Here is a 14283-nt window from a genome sequence, read left to right on the forward strand (position 1 = left end):
TTTTAAATTTACATAAACTTGAAAGTTGTCCGAGTATCATTTACGCTGCTCATGATGTTGCCGTTTCTGTCAGTAGGTATTTGAGTGGCCATGGTCACTCATTCACAGATCAGAGGACCTCTGTTTGCAATATATCCAAGTGCTCTTTGTCCAAAGTAACCACATGAATGACAAATGATGTGCATGAAAATATTTATGTGTTAATGAACATCACAGTGCCTGATGGTCACTCACCGAACGTTGGCGATTATTGTGTGTGTGAACAGCACGAGACCATCATCAAGTCAGACAATAACCACAAGACAGAAGTCACACCAATCAATTTCATGCACATTTACAGGGCCTCATGACAGGCCTGACATTGTGTATAAATTGACTTGTAGTCGTTTCTCACTCACAGTCCACTGAGAGAAAACAGCTCTCACCACTGTTACTACACCACAGGAAGAAGAAATCTGCTTCACTTCACCATGACGACTCTGCTGCTGACCTCTGCTCTCTTTTGCAGGACTGTTTTCATCTGTAGCTGCTGCCTCTGTTCCTGTCCCTGTCCCTTACCATGCCTTCTGCAGAACACTCTGGTGAGTAAGAGCTGTTTTTTTCACTGTTTCACAAGATTTGAATTTGACTTGTTATTACACTGTATGTCATTAATACTGAAACACGTTTTCTTCTTTTATCCACGAATGAGTCCAAACTGAGCTCTCCTCTTGTTCGCAGGCTCTTTGCAACACCTTGTGCTGAAGTCAGCACCGCAATGGTGCAACAGATTCAAGCCTTCAGTCCTCAGTATATGGTAAGAGACACTCTTTTCAATGAAGGGAAGAACAGAAAAGTAATTGAATCTAATATCAGTGTAAATAAGGTCATATATTTAGCGTAATGTAACGTAATGGTTTCTGTTACAGCTTGTGTCGGCTGCAACTATCACAGCCAACCACACTTCCCTCGATGGCCTTCAGGCCGAGAACATCACCCTCACATTGAGCCTCACCCTTCTGATCGGAGGCTGCCGTGTCACTGTAAGTGTCAATAATGCTCTGCTTTTAACAGAGACATTGTTCATATACAGTTGTGTTTGATAAAAACCAGTTTGGAAAAAAATATAAGATATTTTTATTGCCAAAATCTATATATATTGTTGGCTTTTAATCTCTGTCCAAAAAACCTCAGAAATGTCCTTTTACTTTCATATGTATTGTTGCTTTATAGTAGTTCAACCTACCTTTTCTTTTCCTTCAGCTAATAGACTAAATTAAAGACCAAAAATTACTGACTTCCTTATTGACTTACTTCTTGACTTACTTCCCAGGGACAGTCCACTTCTCTTGGATTCACCAGGCTTCTTGATAATGGCCTCAATTACTGCAACCTCTACAACCTGGTCAAAGGTGAGAGAACAAGCCAGAATAAACATACACCATTTATTTATAAGGCATCAATGTGGAATGACCTAATTTTGTCTCTCATTGTTTTGATTCTAGCGAGTGGACTCACCTCCACACCAGACTTCATGGAGATGACCAACGAATGGGCCTGCCTGGGATTCGGCCTGGCCACCTGTAAAGCATAACAAGATTCAGAACGGAAATTGTTTGATTGGAAACCATGAATTAGATTTAATAGAATAACTTCTAGCATATAAACTGAGAAAAATGACAAATTATAAGTTGCAATTTCTCAATTTTCTGTCTAGGTGTCTTTTTTTCCCAGTAGAATAGACTGTCACTCTCCTCCTCCGATCTTCACAACATGTAGTAATAACGGGTTTTCATTGCTATCAAATAATGGCATGTATTTGTTTTACTTTAGTTTGAAACACAGTTTCCCCAGGGAAATTATTAATAAAAAAAATAATAAATCAAATAAAAAGCTGTAAACGTGCTCTCTTTATGTGTGTATTTAAAAAAAAAAAAAAAAATTAACCACAGTTTGAATGGTCATTAAGACCGCACCAGTTATTTTTTGTGATCTTCACCAATTAAATTAAAACTAACTGAACAATAGTGCAAAGTTTTTTTTGTTTTGTTTTGTTTTATATTTAAACAAACAAGAAAAACAGACAACGGTGTTGTTGTTGTTGTTGTGTGATGGATTTTGCCAGAGGTGAGTTATTGTACAGTCTTATTGCAGTGGGCAGGAATGATCTCCTGTATCGGTCCTTGTGACAGCGGAGCTGGATGAGTCTTTTGGAGAAAGTGCTCCTCTGTCCCTGCAGCAGGTGGTGGAGAGGGTGGTCAGGATTATCCAATATGGATAATAGTTTCCTCAGCGTCCTCCTCTCCACCACCTTTTCCAGGCTGTCCAGATTGCAGCCGATGATGGAGCCGGCCTTCTTAACCAGTTTGTTAAGTCTGTTGGTGACGCCAGCCCCAATGCTGCTCCCCCAGCAGACCACAGCGAAGTACAATGCACAATCTTGCAGAAGGCATGCATTGGTTTATCTTGTGCACCACTCGTGATGATGCACATTCCCAAGACGAGAGCGCATGCCACAACCGAAGTCCTCAGAGCCATGATGAAGTTTGTTTCTTGTTCCAGAGGCAGAACTGAGTCAACGTGTTGGACAGATGGGGTTTATATACAACACTACAGGAAGAGGTGCTGCCGAGAGGCCGTTGGCTTGTCATGTGGCGCCGCGGTGAAGTGATTTGTGTAACACTTCACAAGACCTGCATGGCATCTTTCACACCAGTAGAGTGTGACTGAAGGAAAACAATGGATTTTTACACTTTATAAAATGTATGACCACCAAACCATGCGGTTATTAAAAACATACATATTTTCTGTTGTTATTTTTGGTTGTTTTTTTTCTGTCATTATTCTCCAGGTGAATAAAGATTTCTTAAGATTGTGCATCTTTTAGACCTGTTAAACATGTATGCTGCATGATTTACATTGTTGTGCATCCCTTCTTGCGTACATGATTTTGGCCCTTAAAAAATAAGTTGTAAACTTTGATGAACAAACCAATTTATGAAAGGAATAACGTTCAAAAAAACACACTCATACCTGCAGCTGGGCACTGGCACTTAGGAAAGCCAAATTTACTCGATAATTGTTGATAAAAGTGATGATAAAAAGTGACTACTGCAGGCCATGATCTGATAACAAGCAAACACAAAGTACACACAAAACAAATTTACAAAATATTATGATGATAAGAGCATCGATCACTAACATAGTTAGTATTCATAGGCAAAGCAAGGACTTCAAATTATCAAACTAATTATTAATATTATGGAACCTGGCCAACATGCTGAGGTGCCGTTGTGTGTACAGATGCGTTATAATTTGTGTCGGCCCCACCAGCTGCTATCGATCAGTTACAGTATTTTTTTGGTATAAGTACACTCACAAACATTTCCAAATAAGCAACACCACACAATATTTTGTTTTCTTATATCACATACTTTACTAAGGACAGTTTGTTTTCTAATTTGGTCACACACATTTTAGTTAACATTCTGTCTTGTGTTTCTTTAATTTGAAATAATAATTACCTTTTTGTTATCTCGTCAAGCGCCTCACAGTCAAAGGAACCTGATTGGTGGGAAAGGTTGCCCCTTAAACTGGAAAACAGGAAGTGGACGAGGCCAACATTGGAAAGAGAGAAAGGAGACACTGGTGCAACATCTTCTTTTAGAATTTTATTCTGTTCTTTGCAATTATGTTAAGGATAGTAATTAGCTGTATTATTATTTGAGCAAATACCCTCACACAGTCTGTCTTGGCCTTTCTGTAAATACATGCACCTCCCTTGTGTGTCATTTGGAAGGTCAGCTCTGTTTACTTATCCTTAAAGTTTATTTTATGTAAATCTCTATTTCCAGAGAATCAATAATGATGTTCTGTCTCCATGCAGTCTGTTCCTCTGATAGTTTGGTTGGTGTACCATATAAAACACCAACTCGGCTGTTCACTTTATTTTGAGCTCAAAGCCGTTAGAATTTGGCCAGAAAGATCAGTTGAATAACTAAGAGTAAACAGCATGACTGTGTGACTGTGTGTGTGACTTTGTGTGTGAATCTGAACACATGTGCCTCCAAGGTTTATAGATAGAAGCCTCTGATAAGTGTTGTGTCAATAGTCCAAGCTGAGGTCTTTAATCTAAGCAGAACAAGAGCCCAGACTCTACTCTAGTAACCGGGGCAGACGCAGTGAGGCTGCACATTGAGCTGGATGAAGTTCAGTGTCCATTAACCTTCAGGGGGGCCATGCTATAAACAGAGGGGTCAGAGAAGTAAAATTACAGCCTGCACACGGACAGCATGGACGCTGCCGTTCTCTCTGTGGTTTAATTGAAGCAAATCCCCAGACAGGTTTCCACATTTTGTGGAAAGCCTTCTTAAGAAGTGGAAACTGTATATTTCATGTTTATTCATGCACATGGCTTTGAAAGGAGGTGTTCAAGGGTGTTCACGTTTGCTCTGTAAGTGAAAGCAGATTCCTCCCTAATTGTAGCTGATTTTTTTCTGCTTATCCAGATTTTTGTTTTACGGTATAATTGTATAATTGTACAGTAAATATATATATTTTTAGGTACTTTAAGTGATTTTCTGTATTTCTGATTCCATATTTTAAAGCAGAGTCCCAGAAAAAGAGGACACGGGGAAGAAAAGATGCTCTAGATGCTCCCACCCACTCTTGAAATGAAGCATTGTGTTAATCAAGTTTTTTTGTGCATTATCATGAAGCATGTGCCCCTGTTTAAACACTGAAGTTATTTAAGAGCGAGGTTTGCTATAGATTACGGCTCATTGTTCTCATAATTCTCCGTTGTTCCTTGAAACAAACTTGCCTATTGATTCTCACGGCCTGCGGCTCTGGACAGCCAACCTGAAAATGAGATAAAGACCAGAGACAACAAGCAGAACACCACAGTAAACCACTGGCTTTTATTGTGATTCATGCCCTTTAAACTGATTGAAAGCACCACTGTTCTCCTCAGACAAGAATACCAGGTGTACTTTTCTACTTTTGACTATATTGGTGGGCAACAGAGAGTTATTTGAAAGAAATGGATGTTTTATCACCACATAAAACTGGTGATTATGTGCCTCCTTTCTGTCTGCAGAGGGCACCAAACTAACACTCACAAACTAACAGTCACAGAAATATTAAGACTTTTTTTTTTTTTTTTTAATTTAGTTGCAAACAGATCAATTACAGTGAAATACAACATAGGAAAGGAACAAATACAATGTGGTGTTTAAGGCTGTTCAACAATGAGTTCAGAGAATATAGGTCATGCTTCAAAATATTTCCCTTTTAGATCGAATGGTTCTCACACCAGGACTGAACACTTGATTATTGCCACTAAATCAAACTATGACATTCTCATTAACGACTGAGCTGTGTCTCAGGAAGTCTGTCCACATGGGAGTGGTGGTTTTAGTCATCCTTCTCTTTGAGAATCTCCCCATGGTTGTGTCCATCTGCAACATGTCAGCCATGTGGATGAATTATGGTGACATCTTCTCTTGTCATTAATGAGGAACCCCAGAGTGGGATGGTGCTCCGGCCGTATCAGTAACAGCACTCCAAAGCTCGGTGTAATTTTTTTAGTCTGTGCATTTATTTTGCATCTCTGTTACCGTGCCTGTTTGTTTTTTTATCTCTTCAATTTCTCGCTGTCAGAGTGGCTGACTGTATTGATTTTGTTTTTCAGCTCACCGACTGTCATGTTGCTTGTTAATATGTTGGCGGTATTTTCCTTTCGGATTTATTTCAAAGATCTTTGTGACCTGTGTATTGTCATTTCTAATTTTGAGGGTCTGCTTTGTACAAAATTACAGAGTTGTATATGTTTAACCTTTTTATATAAAACTGTACATATTTCTATAGTGTTCAATAAAATCAAACACAGCACAATAAACTAGCATTTATTCATTTAGCACATGTGTAAATCAGATGTCAAAGAGATTAAAGGCAAAACCAAGACATAAAGTAAGGATGCAATATGAAGATATATGTAAATATAACTTGATAAAAGAAAGCGGGCCTTGAGGTGTCTGCAGATCTTAAGTTCAAAGCAGGAGCACTTGGACTTCAAAATTATCCTTGAGATCTTATCAATAGCTTTTCATCAGCGTTCTGAATAACCTATAAATAATTCTGAAATGTCTTTATAAAACAAGTGCGAGGGTAGTTACAGCAATCCAGATAGGATAAAAGCATGAATAGTTTTTGACATCTTTGAGACACAATCAGTAAAACGATAAAGACGAAGAACATTTATCCATTTTGAACATGCAAAATGAACAACAATCCCGTGTGTTTATTGTTCTGTTCTATATGATAGTCATCTTGCTCACAAATAGGCCCTGCTGTATATGAGGATTTACTCAGCCATTTGCAGGGATGGTCAGTGCTATGGTGGGTGTTCACAGGGCAGTTCCCTGCAACAGCAGACCAAATGCTGCTGTGGAGACCATCTGCTGAGCAAAGAGCCAACAGAAAGAGTCGCAGTCTGTTTCCTGAAGCCTGCATCATGTTCTGCCTCTTATTGTAGCTATTATGTGAATATATCTAATAAATCATTAGTGCTTTCAAGTTGAATAACTGAATACCACAATGACACATAGCTTGTTACATGGGGTTTATAAATTGTAAATTTACTTTATGAGTTGATGATGCTTTAGATCATTTGACTTTAAAGGTTGCCAGGTTGTAGCTGCTGCTCACTCTCCTCCAGCTTGGAAAGTGGACCTCCGAACTTCTGTGAAAGAGCCACGGAGCCTCTGGATCAAAAACAACCACAATATATATTGATGGGCTATTGTACAAGGTAAAAAAAAAAAAAAAAGACTTAATTAATGAAATATTTAGCTTATATATACAGTTGAATCTATAAATTTTGCTTTTGGTTTATAAAATATGTGTCCTTTTATTAATTTTTTTTTTTTAATGATTCATTTCTTTTCAGTAATGCTTAAAGCCACAAGTTAAAACTTTAAAAGCGCTTTACAATGGGTCCCTTCTAAAAGTAAATTACAACTTTTTTCTCTCTCTTTTATTTTTATTTTGCAGAGACAAGTATTGAAAAATGCCCACTGTATTTCATCCTCAGCTAACGTCAGGCTCTGCTTTCAGAACTGTAGTCGCGTGATCTCTCGCGATAGCTGACTCCTCGGGACGTGTTGTTGAGCTAATCCAAAGGAGCAGCTGTCTGTGCTCGGTTGGTGGTGGAATTGGACCACGGTACGCAGAAACAAGGTCAGCAAACTGTTCTTCGACAGTTTCTATACATGTCAGGATTTAACTTGATGAAACTTTAAGCCTCCCCTACATCTAATGCTGCAGCTCTGACCTTATTGCACTTTGTTTTCGGGTGTTTTTAACGAGTTTCACGTTGTCTTAGCATAGTTACAATTGCAGGTGGTTAGTTGGTGGTTGTTGTTGCGAAATACAGCATTTAGCAAGGGCTTTTTGAAAATAATGTAGCTTTTAGACTGGCTCATTTTTGATAAGGGGGCTTGTAGTTTGCAGTCCAAAGGTCCCTCGTGCATGCGCTGTTAAAGCAGCCGGGTCAATGGGTTGTCAGACGTCGTTGTTTTTTTTGTTTTTTTTTATGCACACACTCCTGTCTGATCTGTCATAATGTTGCACAAGACTGCAGACACTGTATTTGTTCAGACATTTCTCTCAGTTGTGAATAAATCAATGCTTTGTGTCCTTTCAGGAAACCCTGAGTCAGAGCATCATGTCAGCGCCGAGCGGGAAGGTCCAGACTGTCCTGGGGCTGGTGGATCCAGACCAGCTGGGTCGCACCATGACCCACGAGCACCTGACCATGTGCTTCGAGTGCTGCTACTTCACTCCTCCTGCAGGGGATGAGGCCGTGAGTGAGAACCCGTTCCAGATGCAGCACATGCACTGGCTGAGACAGAACCCCTACAGCTGCCACGAGAACCTGCTGCTGCAGCAGGAGACCGGCGCAGTCCGGGACGAGCTGGTGGCCTACAGGAAAGCCGGCGGGGGCACGATTGTGGAGAACACCACCACGGGCATCGACCGAGACCTGCCCATGCTCCGGCAGATGGCCAAGGACACCGGGGTCCACATCATCGCAGGAGCAGGGTACTATGTGGACTGCACCCACACCGAGGCCACCAAGAAAATGAGTGTGGAGAAGGTGTGGCCCAGTCTGTGCTCCAGTGTTCAGAAAGTGTGAAGCAGTTTAACCTGAATGGTGTGAACTTTTTCAGCGTGTGTGTCTGCAAATAGCCACCGGTACTTTCTGGCTCAGTCATAAGATTGAGAGAATGTACAGCATATATTTGTTGTGCTGACAGCTGCATCCATCACGTATTCTCTCAACAAGAGCTGTGTTGATGTGTGAGGATTTCTTCTGTATCTTTTGATTGATTTGAATGGATTTCTGCCTCCCCTGTCTCATCTTTTTTTTTTTTTAGTGACGCACTGAGAACGTGCGAGTACTCTTCGTGGATATTTAGATGTTCAAACTTAAGAAGTGCTCTGCTCATGTGCATGAAGTCTTTTAAAGGGAACAGAAAAATCTGAGAATGTCATTCGAATACACTTAACATGTCAGCTGTCCTCCTTTGAACTCCTCTTCTCTGCTCCATCAGCTCACCGACATCATCGTCAGCGAGGTGCTTCACGGCGCCGACGGCACGGATATCCGCTGCGGTGTGATCGGCGAGATCGGCACCGGCTGGCCCATCACGGAGAGCGAGACGAAGGTGCTGAGGGCGACGGCTCACGCTCAGGCTCAGCTGGGCTGCCCGGTCATCATCCATCCAGGCAGGAACCCCACCGCCCCGGCTGAAGTCGTTCGGATTCTCCAGGAGGCCGGTGGTGACATCGGCAAAACCGTCATGTCTCACCTGGACAGGTGAGAAGTCCATCCGTTAAAAATGAATGCAACCTTTCTTAGAAGTCTCACTCTTCCCTGTCCCGCATTCCCTTCCTGACATTTCCTCTTACTTAAACTAAATGCCAAATGATGATCCATTCATTTCGTTGTGCAAGATGTTCTTCCTTGTTTGGTCAGACAAGTGTGAAATGCAATGAGGAGGCTGAAGATTTTCTCACCGATCATGATGCTGTTTACTATAAGCATAGAACTGTTTTACAATTATTGTGTTGTATAGTCACACTAAGAGCTGAAATGTGAATGCATTTCCTGCATTTTAGACAGAAATACAACCTATTTTAAACACACCTCCGTGATATCAAACCTGAACGACAGACATCTTGGACAAAAACATCATTATTTTCAATTTGATCTTTTCAGAATTTTTGGGGAAATACATCGATGCTATTTTAATATTCAAATTATATTTAGAAAAAAATATAACTTGGAGTAAAACCTTTAATAGTTTTTCTTCATTTATTAAAAGAGAGAGTATTTACTGAAAAACTCATTTGCACTCTGACAAAAAAACATTTTCTGAGCTCACCTCATTGCAGAAGGACTTTGCACAGGAGATCAGGGTTCATTTGGAAAATAAAGCATGGGTAATAATTATTTTGAATTTATTGCATCCTTTTAAAAAATGTCTTGGTATTGTATGGAGTATTTTATGAGCCTAATAGATGCATGCGTGAATACTTTGTCAAAAAGTTTACAATATGCATTTAATTTGAGGTTGAAACCACTTCCTGAATACTTTGTTTTATCAGTGCACTTGCTGATGATACCATCATCTCTCAAAACTTTACCTGAGAGGACGCAAAGAAAGTTGATGTGTAATTACATTGTTTGAGCCGTCGTTTCTTTAATTTGCCAGTTTTACCCTATAAGAAGTTAAAAAGCACACACAGCACCTCAACTCTGGCAGCATTCCGTTGCTATCCTGCAGGACTATATTCGATGACGGTGAGCTGCTCGAGTTTGCCGAGTTGGGGAGTTACCTGGAGTACGATCTGTTTGGAACGGAGATGCTGAACTATCCGTATAACCTGGACGTGGACATGCCCAGTGACAGCCAGAGAGTGAAAGCGTGAGTAACACCAGTCAGGACTAAAACTGTCTTTAAATGAGCTGTTTCTGAACAAAAGTGCCACCATTGTTTATGTGTCCACTCTTAAATCTTAAACCTGAGATCAGATCCATCTTTGTTTATCTTTGAGAGAACCCGTGAATATAGTTTGTTTTCTAATGTAAGTGGAGCTTTACTCCACATCAGGTGGTAATAACTTGCTGTTATTAGTCTTAAAGACTAACAGAGACACTGATCTTCCATCACAGTTAAGAGCGGAGCGTGTCAACAATTTGAACGCTCAATGAGTTGTGTGGCCTGCAATATTTTGGCCAAATGTACGTCTACATACAAGACAGACTTAAAGAGAGGCTGGTAATTACCTTGTCGTTTATGTTGAGTTTATGGTCCCTCGTTTTTCACGTTTCCTTTCTCGTCTTCAGCTTGGCATTGCTGGTGAAGGAGGGCTATGAGGACAAGGTCGTGGTCGCACACGACATCCACACCAAGAACCGTCTGACCAAGTATGGCGGCCACGGCTACTCTCACATCCTGAAGAACATTGTGCCCAAGATGCTGATGAGGGGCATCACCCAGCACCAGGTGGACAAGATCCTCATCGGCAATCCTAAACGCTGGTTAACTTTCAAATAAGTCCCAAAAAAGAAGACACGATGAAGGCGATGTGAAGTAGCCCCCCACCCCACCCCCATTTCCCCACCCCACCCCTCCCTCCCCCTTCCACAATGAATACCATGAGATCTTTGCAATAATCACAATCCAAATCCATTTATTGCTTTTGGAGCCTTCAAACAATGAGCTTACAGGGTTAGAGTATAAATGTTTCTTTCATTTAAATGTCACATTTTGAACAAAGTTTTATAACTTTTCAATGCAAAATAATTACAGGCTGTTGTTTCATTCAGCTGAAAGCAATTTTATAATTAAAAATTATAATTAAAAACTAATTTTATATTTGTGATTGTACATTATTCACTTTGTAAGCAAATTACGTAAAGGAGCCTTGCGGGATCACAGTGCCTCTCAGTAGTGGGTTTGTTTAAACTCCATTTATGCCACAAAACAATATCTTTTGCTTGATTACAAGCCAGGATAAACATTTCCATTCTGCGGAGGTGTTCTCTGCAGAGGTGCTCACAGATTTGGTGCTAATTGATTTTTTAATTTCAATGTCAGTGTCTTCACTGCTTTGTTTATATTTGTAAGTGCCATTTCTGCAAACACATTTTAATGGAGGGGGAAATAATGAGCGTGTTAGTAATCAGTATGCTAGTCTGCTCTTGACACAATGCGGCTGTGTTAGATGAGTTGTCCTGTTGCCCCTCAGTGGGTGTCTGTGTCTATGGGAGGCTGGCTGGCTGGCTGGCAGGCCCAGATGAAGGACATGAAGGACTCCTCTCGTCTGGGAACAGGTGGCCTCACAGGGTGACTTCACCACATGATCAATGGCTTGATCGCCTCAGCTGACTGTGCACCACGAACAACTATATAACTTTGATGACACTTCTGAAAGGATTGCAAAGGGAGTTTCATTTAACATTATATTTTACATTTTAATTGACAGTCTTCTCTGGAGGAGCTAAATAATCAGTGAACAGATTGATGAATGTTGTCGAGCTCGAGTAATCAGATCTGTCAGTGTGAGTGTCCTGCTTTGAGGCGGTGACTAACCACCAGACCACCCTGTCGCCCCGTCCAGATGTCATGTTGACAAGCAAGAAAAATGAGTTGCAATGATCGTTTTGTGATAGTGCTTCAATATGAACATCAGAATCGCCCTTTTACAGATTTTATGTTCCTCATTAAAGTCTGTTTTTGCTCCACAGTGTTTAAAATGTTTATATACATGCATAACTACTTTTGGCTATTTACATTTTCACACAAAATGCAACAACAATGACATTTTTTTTTTTTTTGGTGAAAAATAAAGCACACAAATGAATTAACACTGTAAACAGTAGTGATTATGTGTGTATAATATTAGCAGCTATAATTGAGTGCTAATAGTCGGTACATTGAGCTTTCACTCTACAGTCACTCAGTATATGTTACCACAGCAGCTACAGTTTGTTTGACATATGAGCAAACTTAATTTGTAAAGCCTAACAGGTTCATTCAGGGCGCACTAGCGACACTAATCAATGTGACACGGGTACAACTCAGTGCTGTACAAATTAAACAGTTACCTCGTAATTACAACACTGTCAGCTCTTCGCTATTGAAAAGTACAGTTTGTTTTGGCATGACATCCTCCACATCTCTCTCGATTCTTTTCAATTACAGAAACGCTGAGCTCTTGTCTCTAATAATCCAGCTGACATTGAACTGAGCACGAGCAGTGAAGCAAGCTATATGCAGAGCAGCTCTTCTTTCCCCCCCCCCCCACCTCACCCCCCTCCTCAGTAGGTCTCCTCCGCGTTTCAATCAGCGTACAGCATGAAGCCGGTGAAGGTGCTGTACTTGTTGTTGTTGCCCCCGTGCGCCTTTCCGCCGTCCAGCTTGATGTAGATCTCGTCCCCGGGCTCCAGATGAAGAACGACACTGTTGCTGGCGTAGTCGTAGTTCTGGTCGGCGTCTTGGGCGATGGCACTGGCTCTCACCTGGAAGGCAGATCAGACATTTCTGGTGGTGAAACGTGTCTTTGCTTTTGAAACCAGGACCACGGACAGCTCCATCAATGACAGCACGTTATTTTTTTTTTTTTTTTTACCCCTAAACTCTCAGACAACTTCACTTGAATCTCCACTGGTTGTTTTAAAATGACCAAGAAGTGACTATCTTGGTACAACTTGTGCGTAAAAATGCAAAAAGTACCAATTTGACGTCTTTTTTTTTTTTTTTTTTTTATTGTGTTTTATAATTGAAGTCTAAAGTATAAAACCAAAAATAATCAAAAGATTGTTTTATGGTGATATAATTCAACCTACCTGGTTGTTTTTACAGAGGTCAGCCCACATACTTGTCCCATCCCCGCCTCGCATCAGCACATGGTAAACAAAGAAGTAAATCCCCGGTATCGAACAGGTGAATTTCCCGGTAGAGGGATCATAGTGGTTGCCAAGATTTGTGACAACGTCGTCAAATTTCAACACTTCATATCCCTCGTGCTGCTTCTTCAGTCCTGCATAAAACGCTATCTTTGGCACGGTGTTGTAAGTGGCTGCACTAATGGCACCAGTTGGCCCGTTTGCTCCTGGTGCCCCGGGGGGACCCGGAGAACCGGGCACACCTCTCTCCCCGGGCGAACCAGCAGGTCCAGGTGGCCCGGGCTCGCCAACCGGACCCCTCGGACCCATCCTCCCGGCGCGCCCCGGCTCCCCTTGGGGACCCTGGATGAGCGTGGGGAGCGACTGAACCAGGCGGTTGTCTTTGATCGGGTTGGTTGCCTTGGCTGTGGCCGTGGCTGCGGTCCCGTGGGAGTCACACACCATTTGACAGGACCCGAGCATCTCGTAGCGGGCAGGAGTTCCGGCGGAGTTCACCACGACCGGAATCAGAACCACCAGCACCAGCACCAGCGCGACGCCACAAACACCAGTTGCGATCATCTGCGCTCTGCGGATTCGCGGTGATCTCCCGAGTGGATGGTCTTCCAGCCTGCTTGCGGGCGATATTTTTGCAGAGGGAAGAATTTGATCCGCTCTCGTATTGCACTGCAACTTTTGGCGATGGAATAGTCCCTCAGATGTTTACGCGCAAAAGTAATCATCCACAACTTTTTATGCGTCGCAGAATCCGTCCAACCGGTTCATCTTCACTTTCTCACCGCAAAAAACAACAACAACAACAACTAAAGGAAATGATCTAGGAACAACAACAGTCTTCGTTATGTAGTCATGCAGCACAAAATAAGTTTCTGCCCACCACGGTGCCACGGAAGAGAATGGGCTCGAGATTAACCGTTCCTTGTGTCTGGGTTTGGAGAGTGAGGGGAGGGGTGGAGGTGATGGATGGATGGGATACAATCCATGCGTTTCTTCAATCAAAAGAGAGAAAGTGAACAACAGACAAACACTGATGCAACTTTGAAGCTTTGAAACGTACGTGATTATTTTATTTGATGTTTTTGTTTGTGGAGCTACTTTCTTAAAAAGGTTTAATGCTGTATTACTTTTCTTAGTGATTAAGTTACACCCCACAACATGTTATTAGTGCTTATCCAAACAGCTCTAAAGGTCTTGAGCATAATTAGGCCAATTGAAGACAAAAAGCTATACTTCTTTGGCACCTGGTCACACCTCAGTGGCTCCCCGTGGCCAATTTATCATTTGGAGAAAATCTATATAGCCACTGAAAGGAAAAGGGGAGTCAC

The 14283-nt window shown here is 41.6% G+C and overlaps 2 protein-coding genes across 2 annotated transcripts; one reads left to right on the forward strand and one right to left on the reverse strand.

Annotated features, from left to right (window-relative positions):
* Positions 1-7134: 7134 nt before the first annotated feature.
* pter (phosphotriesterase related) lies at positions 7135-11794 on the forward strand. The gene is made up of 5 exons (XM_069692243.1): positions 7135-7218; positions 7685-8137; positions 8595-8860; positions 9831-9971; positions 10394-11794. The coding sequence occupies exons 2-5, from the start codon at positions 7706-7708 to the stop codon at positions 10602-10604; spliced, it is 1050 nt and encodes a 349-aa protein (XP_069548344.1). The 5' UTR covers positions 7135-7218; positions 7685-7705; the 3' UTR covers positions 10605-11794.
* c1ql3b (complement component 1, q subcomponent-like 3b) lies at positions 10724-13894 on the reverse strand. The gene is made up of 2 exons (XM_069692244.1): positions 12899-13894; positions 10724-12571 (listed from the first exon to the last, which is right to left on the reverse strand). Exons 1-2 carry the CDS (start codon positions 13517-13519, stop codon positions 12392-12394), a joined length of 801 nt encoding a protein of 266 aa, XP_069548345.1. The 5' UTR covers positions 13520-13894; the 3' UTR covers positions 10724-12391.
* Positions 13895-14283: the final 389 nt, after the last annotated feature.

Source organism: Brachyistius frenatus, unplaced genomic scaffold (assembly GCF_029030835.1).
Source record: "Brachyistius frenatus isolate BFR_SWC_R1_liver_20210118 unplaced genomic scaffold, ASM2903083v1 Contig_12, whole genome shotgun sequence".
NCBI classification, from domain to species: Eukaryota; Metazoa; Chordata; class Actinopteri; family Embiotocidae; genus Brachyistius; species Brachyistius frenatus.

Coding starts and splice junctions, on each gene's coding strand:
- pter (XM_069692243.1), top strand. CDS start 7,706: ATGTCAGCGCCGAGCGGGAAGGTCCAGACTGTCCTGGGGCTGGTGGAT. Junction 8,138..8,594: donor AGAAAATGAGTGTGGAGAAG/GTGTGGCCCAGT, acceptor CTGCTCCATCAG/CTCACCGACATCATCGTCAG. Junction 9,972..10,393: donor GACAGCCAGAGAGTGAAAGC/GTGAGTAACACC, acceptor TCTCGTCTTCAG/CTTGGCATTGCTGGTGAAGG.
- c1ql3b (XM_069692244.1), bottom strand. CDS start 13,519: ATGATCGCAACTGGTGTTTGTGGCGTCGCGCTGGTGCTGGTGCTGGTG. Junction 12,572..12,898: donor ACCTCTGTAAAAACAACCAG/GTAGGTTGAATT, acceptor TCTGCCTTCCAG/GTGAGAGCCAGTGCCATCGC.